Here is a 7,282-nt window from a genome sequence, read left to right on the forward strand (position 1 = left end):
CATGTTCATAGAATAAGGCTTATATGTTAGTTGCGAGGGAATGAGAAATGGAACAAGTGCATTGAAAAACACGGTGGAAGCTTTAGATCCGAAAAAATCGACATTTTTGGTTCATTTTAAGCGATTTTCGAGCGGTTGCGATGTTTGACAAAAATGACAATATTTTGCTAATTTAAGGCTCGAATATCTGAAATATACATATTAAAGGACGTCTTGAGTCGAAAAGAATCCATTGAGCTCAAAAAACACTCTTATAAATTTTTGAATTTTGACCGAAATTTTCCAAGGATTTTTTCGGTAGATTTTTTCAAAAAATACCAAGATTCTCAAAAGTCTCGAATTTTGCATCATGTTCATCTCGAGGGAACGAGAAATGGAACAAGTGCCTTGAAAAACAAGCTGAAAGCTTCAAATCTGAAAAAATCAACATTTTTGGTTCGTTTTAAGCGGTTCATTTTAAGCGAGCGGTTCCGATGTATCCATCATGATATATAAGCTGTGGTTTTATCCTGTAAAATTTGAGGCAGTTCACGGTGGATCGTTGACTTTTCAATGCCAGGAAATTTCGAGTTATGAGCAATCAAAAAACTATTATTTATTTCAATTGGGCGTAATGCGGTTAAACAAACGAAATGCCATATAACAAAAGAAGGTTTATTTTCTTATAAAATATCCAATAACGTAATGAGATGTGGTGTGATGCAAATAGTTCAATTATTGTCGAGTTAAAACCATTCATACTACATCAGCATGGGATGATGTGGCTTGCTGCTCCATGTGGTTGACTATGGTCTGCTCGTCCCCCATTTGGGATGTTTCCCCGATCGACGGCAAGACTGGAAAGGCTCGTTCAATTTTTCTTCGCATCCTTTTCCTTAAGGATTTTGCTTTAAAATCTTCAATTTTCCTGCAAAGCATATTAACTTTGTAACGTTTTAGCTTAAATAAAACGTAGGCTGCGCGCTGCATCCCGACAAAACAGACATTGAGGGCGAAAAACAATATTCGAAAAAAAAGGTTTTTCTATATAGATTAGCCGATTCGGAAATGTAATTTAATTAGGTACTTACTGTTGCCTGCAGTCGATGAAAACTGCCAAAACAAATATTAAAATAATGACTACTACAGCTGCGATAACGAACACCACTACAGTGGTGACTTGATTGGTTTCATTGGTCAGAATTTCAGTTAGAGTCATTTCGGTTTTGTTTTCTTCGCCTGCAAAAAAAAACATTATTCACGATTCAACAGAAAAGTTTTCACACAGACATTAATCTGAGAAGGAACTCATGCTTGGTTGTTTCTCAGAAGTGATCAGATCAGTTCCGTAGGTATTTACATTGTTTTGGTCTGAGGTAGCGATTTCCTCAGCTAGCAGTCACGGTATTTATAGCAACAATCGAAGAAATATTTTCAATTTGTATTAAATTCTGACTGGCTGCATTCGCTTTGTTGAATTTTCGCTTGTGATCAAGGCCGTGAGTTCAAACAATCCGTGTAATTATTTATTTAATAATAAAACTTCACTTTGTCGCGTTTTATAGCGGGTGAGATAAGTTTATTTTTACCACCGGAATCTACTGAGGCGTCTTGTTTTAGTATTTAAGTAGGATTAAGTTGATTCCGGAATCCTTGGAATTTGAATCAAATAAATACTTGCTTCGCCTTTACAAACATTATTCAAATTTGGCGCGCTACAGGGAATGACAGAACTTCTGTGTTGACCATGGAATTTGGTTAGGAACCCCTGTCAGGAAATGTTTGTTTATTATTGAACATTTGGGCTAAAAAGGGCTTTTGTAATTGAATGTTTGTATTTTATAGCACCTACAATGGTATAGTCAAAAGTCGAAAAAACCACTGCAGCAGGAAATCACTAGGCCAAATCAATAGGTAAAGTTAAGAACCGCCACTAAATAACGGACTGGAATGTATCATCACACTGCTATTCTTATCTTGGTATAAAGTAATTATTTATGCAAATGGCAATAAGCAGCTGTATATTTAGCGTTAATTAACAGATCTCCAGCAGCTTGTCGAATAATTTTACACGGAGTGGATCCAAGAATACGCGAAATCCTTTAGTTATTTCAATCTTGTGTAGCCGCGATTAATGTTTCTCCATGAAAAATCAGCGGTGGGTCGCGGATGTTTGTTCCCTTCTTTCCTTAAAACTTTGGATACTTTCATTGCTTTTGATGTTTCCTGGAGGCTTGTCTAGAACGCTTAGAATTGAGATCATTTTTCAAAACTCGGTAATTTCCAACATTTATAAGTCTAGACAAATTTCCGCGCGCGTATTTAAGTATATAAGCGCTACATTTATTTGTTTTGCAATTTCATTTGTTATCCTTGTTCAATTTTATGCCTGAAAATGCACAAATACTTTCACAATGCGCTACTTCGTCCTTTCCATCGCGTGGTACCCGGCTACGACATCGCTCAACCTGATGAGGACAATGGAAAATATCCTGACTTCTGTAGCCAAAAAGGGCATAGAGTAAGTAAAATTTTACTTTCTCTATGCTTGCAGGTACTCACCAAATTGTTCGAAAGTTTGTCGCTCATAACTCTCCATTCGATCGAAGCGCGAAAACGAAACAAATACAAAAAGAACTCGACAGGTGAACTACAGTGGTATTAGAAGGTTTCGCATAGACTGATTAGCAAACCTGACTGGTACATTAATATTTCATTGCTCACTTCATAGAATCGGAAAGTAAATTGGTTAGATAACGACGCTGCAGAACGTGTCTGTGTTCAGTAAACTCAACCATGTGGTTGAAGATCTTCTTGATGCCAGTGGCGGCGCTCTAGGATCTCAACAGGGGGCACCAGAACTTTCTCTATCTCGATCGACCACCTGACGAACTGCCATTAGTAAATATTGTTTTACCTAGGAGAGATTGAATCAAATTAGAATACCTACATTCATTTATTGTTCCGAAAAGAAGATATTTTGAGCATTTATTTGGAATGATTCAATGCACTGATTGCATACGGTTGTGAATGTGGGCGACTCACCTAACGTAGATTACATTTCACGATCGAGCACTCGAATTTGCTGGAATTTCCGATAGTATTTATTGCCTAAGTGACGGGCATATACAATGTCAATTCCCTAATCCAGAAATTTGAGCTGTTTGAATGCGCATAGCTAGCAAGTACCTTTAAACTTACCAGACGCTATTTAACACATCAATTTTCCGCAGGAAAATGGTTTTCTACTTTGAAATCGACGAGGAGCACCTACAGAAGGCGTCCGTATCATTCCAAGAAATCCAGGTAACTGTTCCAGCAATTCCAGTTTGCCATTTACTCCCTATTCTATAATTGCAGGATTTGTTACCCAACTGGGATACGAAAATCACGCAACTTTACAAATACGAGAACAAGGGCTTTTACGAAGTGGTTCTGCTGATCAACGCCCAGTCCGAGGCGGAAGTTAAGGAATGGTTGGAGCAATACGAGGAGAGAAGCAAGTGCTCATACACTGTAGCCTCCACCAGGAAAACCACCGGCATGAAAGTGGGGTTTAAACAGTTCTTAAGGTGCCGCCACAACACCAACTACAAAAAAGGCAGCGGCGATAGCAAGCGGCTGAGTAGAAACACCAATTGTGAGTCTAGAATGATCGTCACGCTAAGAACAGCCACCAGAAAGAAATACCGGGGCAAGCCCGTAAATGCTCCTGATAGGCAGTACCCGTGTGAAATCAGGCTGCTCCCCTGCCACAACCACCCCATCGGATCTGATGAGGTGTTAGGCTGCAGGCCAGTTTCAAAAGCTACCAAGCAGAAATTGGCCAATCTCTTCGATTATGGGCACACTCCATCCACAGCAATGGCATGTTTGAAACTGGAACTGCAATCTAGTCGCGATGACTATGAACACGCTTTAAAGGACAGGAGCATCTGCCCGAAATATCAAGATACCTTACAATTGTTCAATAGTCGCAGTAGAGGAAAAAGTGAAACCACCCGGGAGTTAATGTTGGGAAAGATTCGGGAGTTCAATGAGCAAAGCCCGAACAGCGCAGCCATTGAGTTTGTTGGGGATGAATATGCAATATGGTAAGCCAGCTTAGAAGCTCTTTTCCTAATTGATAGCTGAACCTACTTCAAAGTTACGATAATGATGTTTTTTTTCAGTCTATGCCCGCCCTTGATGAAAAGGGCGCATCAGAAAAGTACCGTTGCTTCAGACATGGTCTTCGTGGACTCAACTGAGACATCAACCCACCACGCATCCAAGGTTCATGTGTTGTCCACCACATTTGAGTGTGGGGCGTTGCCTTTAGGCGTTTTAATAACTTCTACAGAAGGGCTCGATCTTATCACACTTGCCTATAGAATGCTGATGGAATTAGTCGGTAAATTTTGGTTTTTTGCGCTTAAGCCCAATTTGTAAAAAATACATTTTGCAGGAGAATCAATATTTGGAGGAAATCCCGAAGGTCCCCAACTTTTCATGACCGATGACTCAGCTGCTGTCCAAACTGCTTTGCAGATTACATGGCAGAAATCTTCAGTTCTACTGTGCAACGCCCATCTGTTGCAGTCGTGGTGGAGATGGCTGATCAAAGCAGACAATGCCATACGCCAGGACGATCAGCCGTTGCTTTTTCACGATTTTCGCGATATTCTGTATGCTCGTACCAACTGCGAATGCTCCACCATGTATGAGTTAGCCCTAAGCAGGGCAGCGCAATACGGGAATTACTGCGTGCGTTTACGGAACTATTGGCAAATAAAAGAGCAATGGGCGCTATGCTTTCGTCCTCAGCTGGCCAATGGGAGCAATCCAAAAATCGATAGTTCAGTGCGAATAATTAAGGACAGGATCTTCGGACTGATGAAGAAGTTCAACAGCATTCAAATGCTCGATTTTGTCTATAACAATTTCACGCAGTATTATCAGAAGCGGCTACTGGACGCCTCTACAAACCGCCCAATTCAAAACGTTCTGAGCCCGGAAACAACTTTGATCCCAGGCGATATTCTTCACAATATAAAAACGTTGTCAGAGGACATCTATTGGGTTCCCAGTACGAAAAACTCTGAAGTGTTTCACGTAGTAAATGGCGAAGCATTGGATTGTACATGTATTTACAAGAGGTCGCTGGAGATGCTTTGCAAACATATCGAGTGGATCTGCCTTTATACCAAACCGGAGCGATTCCATGTGGAAATAAGTAATATGGAACTGAGGGCAAAGTTTTACATTGCTGAAGGAAAATATCCCAGGCAACAGCAGCTGTTTCCAGAGCGGAGCCAATCATCGGACAACTGTTCAACCGAAGTTATCACCGTATTGGTGGAGGATGAGATTAAGGACGAAGGCGATAGTTGCAACGCGCGAACCAATGATGTGATTATTGAGGAAGGAACTGAGATTGTGAAGAACATCTGCACCCAGTTGACTAGATATTTGCGCGAATCTCCCAATCCAGCTCTCGTGGCTTTAAAGACACTGGAATCCCAACTCCAGGGAGAGTTTCAACCGCTTTGCCATAAACTTTCGAACGACAAAACGCTCTGAAGTTGCTGCTTGTAACCACAGGGTACAGTCTGCTGGGAGAATTCAATGAAGACTGGGTAACGCCGCTATTTGCATTTTGTTTATAATGTTCAACTTTATATATATTTTTTTGAATTTTTACCCTTTTGCAATGGTCAGAAGCATTTTTTGTTTAAGGCTTTAAAGGCAATTTACTGTTGTTTTCCATTTGCAGGCAGTCCGGACCCACTTTGCTGATACAACGACCGAAAGGCGAAATATTGAAGGTATGTAACTTAGCTACAGAATAAAATGGCAATTGGACTTAATAACGCATAAGTGGTCTTATCTTGGTGCATGCACATTACTGCGTAATTCCGTTCCTTGACTGAAAGTAAAAGTTTTGCTATTATTTCTGTTGCGCCAAAATTAATTTAAATATCTCAACCGACTATGATTTCTTCATGTCCAGTTAATGTTGGACTAGTTTGGCCATGGATTCAGCTCTAAGGAGTGCCTTAATGACTTGGCGCATCAAGCGGCGTGTTTTCATTAGTTGAATCATTTACTTTTTATTCGCAGTGTTGTTTCATTATAATCGGATCACTTTTGGACGCTCCTTTGTAACAGCATATGTTTAAATTTGTCGTGCACTTTATTAATAGCTATACAAATTTTAACTTTATTGCATAATCAGTGTCTCGTTATTTTAGGAGTAATTTTTAAATATGAAGTTGTTGAAACTGGGTTTAAGCGTGTCCGGATCTTGCACGATTTTTTACTATCTATTGAAAAAAAATGTTAGATGACGTTATTGTGGGTGAGATAAGATGTCGTCAATCATTACCTCTACTTCTCCTCTACTACTAAGTCRGGMTCAAGTTGCAGATTCATRCYACTTGAACACAATAATGCATTTTTTATATGCTGCGATAAATTTTTTTGGAAATAATCGAGCACTAAAAGGTTTACGGTTACAGAAACACTTAATGAATAGCGCAAGAAAGCCACTTGTGTCGGATAATGGTTTTGTGATGTGCAATCAACAATCAAATTCAACTAAATTCATTGCGCAACAATAACCATCATGCATCCATCGATTGTCGTGTTCAATCCAGCATCACAATCGGTCGTTTGTACAACCCTTTTTTCCTCTTGTGCTGATGGAAAGTTAGATACTTTCAAAACGGTAAAAGGCATTGAAGTGCGGCTGCTGATGTTGGCTGGCTTACGTAACAAGTGCGAAAAAATTGCACTTTATTGTTAATTTAACGAAAGTGAGATGTATTGGAAAGTTACCAGGTTTTTATAGGTAGCGTACAAATACAGGGTGATTCAAAATTGGCGTCATTCCTTTTAATGGGTAATAGGAGCTCACTTGGAGAGTACGAGGAAAATGTTGAAATTTCGCGTCACGGTTAATTTTTTTTACTATTTTTTCTGTACTAAAACACCGCCAGACAACACCTCCAGAGGAATGACGCCATTTTTGAATCACCCTGTATATGTGGATGCTATTTGGTGTTGCAATGGCCACAGAATATATTGCTCAGGATTCATCTTGTAACTGGCATACATTGTTTCGATTCAGTATGTAATTTGTGGAGAATTAAGAATCAATGTTGCGATTTGTATGCATGCTTTTCCATATATTAAAATCTCACTGCAAATAATAGTTTTGTTGCAATAATTTTGAATTTTGTGAATGTTCTGAGAAGTCACTAATTAACAAACAGCTGAATAAAAGCTTTATTCAGCTGTTTGTATAGAAGGGTTAGTATTT

At 39.4% G+C, this 7,282-nt stretch overlaps 2 protein-coding genes and 1 long non-coding RNA gene across 5 annotated transcripts; 1 reads left to right on the forward strand and 2 right to left on the reverse strand.

Annotated features, from left to right (window-relative positions):
• Positions 1–638: 638 nt before the first annotated feature.
• Positions 639–2,624, reverse strand: LOC109539220. The gene is made up of 3 exons (XM_019906840.2): positions 2,542–2,624; positions 1,071–1,218; positions 639–907 (listed from the first exon to the last, which is right to left on the reverse strand). Exons 1-3 carry the CDS (start codon positions 2,576–2,578, stop codon positions 736–738), a joined length of 357 nt encoding a protein of 118 aa, XP_019762399.1. The 5' UTR covers positions 2,579–2,624; the 3' UTR covers positions 639–735.
• Positions 1,715–5,828, forward strand: LOC109539214. 3 transcript variants are annotated; one of them, XM_048667995.1, is made up of 6 exons: positions 1,715–2,500; positions 3,213–3,285; positions 3,340–4,073; positions 4,152–4,372; positions 4,427–5,597; positions 5,735–5,828. In XM_048667995.1, exons 1-5 carry the CDS (start codon positions 2,394–2,396, stop codon positions 5,539–5,541), a joined length of 2,250 nt encoding a protein of 749 aa, XP_048523952.1. In that variant the 5' UTR covers positions 1,715–2,393; the 3' UTR covers positions 5,542–5,597; positions 5,735–5,828. The 3 variants fall into 3 exon arrangements, with proteins under 3 accessions (XP_048523952.1, XP_019762388.2, XP_019762389.2); XM_019906829.2 differs by having other exon boundaries at positions 1,715–1,893; XM_019906830.2 differs by lacking the exon at positions 1,715–2,500 and adding an exon at positions 2,697–2,880.
• Positions 2,700–3,215, reverse strand: LOC125505057. The gene is made up of 2 exons (XR_007281885.1): positions 3,025–3,215; positions 2,700–2,896 (listed from the first exon to the last, which is right to left on the reverse strand). It is a non-coding gene; the product is annotated as an uncharacterized LOC125505057 (long non-coding RNA).
• Positions 5,829–7,282: the final 1,454 nt, after the last annotated feature.

This window comes from Dendroctonus ponderosae, unplaced genomic scaffold (assembly GCF_020466585.1).
Source record: "Dendroctonus ponderosae isolate FM_Combo_2020 unplaced genomic scaffold, Dpon_F_20191213v2 Dpon_F_20191213_675, whole genome shotgun sequence".
Taxonomy (NCBI): domain Eukaryota; kingdom Metazoa; phylum Arthropoda; class Insecta; order Coleoptera; family Curculionidae; genus Dendroctonus; species Dendroctonus ponderosae.

Bases quoted from the DNA above. Each gene is read 5' to 3' on its own strand.
- LOC109539214 (XM_048667995.1), top strand. From the start codon at position 2,394: ATGCGCTACTTCGTCCTTTCCATCGCGTGGTACCCGGCTACGACATCG. The intron at 3,286-3,339 runs GTAACTGTTCCA...CTATAATTGCAG, and splicing joins TATCATTCCAAGAAATCCAG to GATTTGTTACCCAACTGGGA. The intron at 4,373-4,426 runs GTAAATTTTGGT...TACATTTTGCAG, and splicing joins AATGCTGATGGAATTAGTCG to GAGAATCAATATTTGGAGGA.
- LOC109539220 (XM_019906840.2), bottom strand. From the start codon at position 2,578: ATGGAGAGTTATGAGCGACAAACTTTCGAACAATTTG. The intron at 1,219-2,541 runs GTGAGTACCTGC...TTTTTTTTGCAG, and splicing joins ACAAACTTTCGAACAATTTG to GCGAAGAAAACAAAACCGAA. The intron at 908-1,070 runs GTAAGTACCTAA...TATGCTTTGCAG, and splicing joins TTCATCGACTGCAGGCAACA to GAAAATTGAAGATTTTAAAG.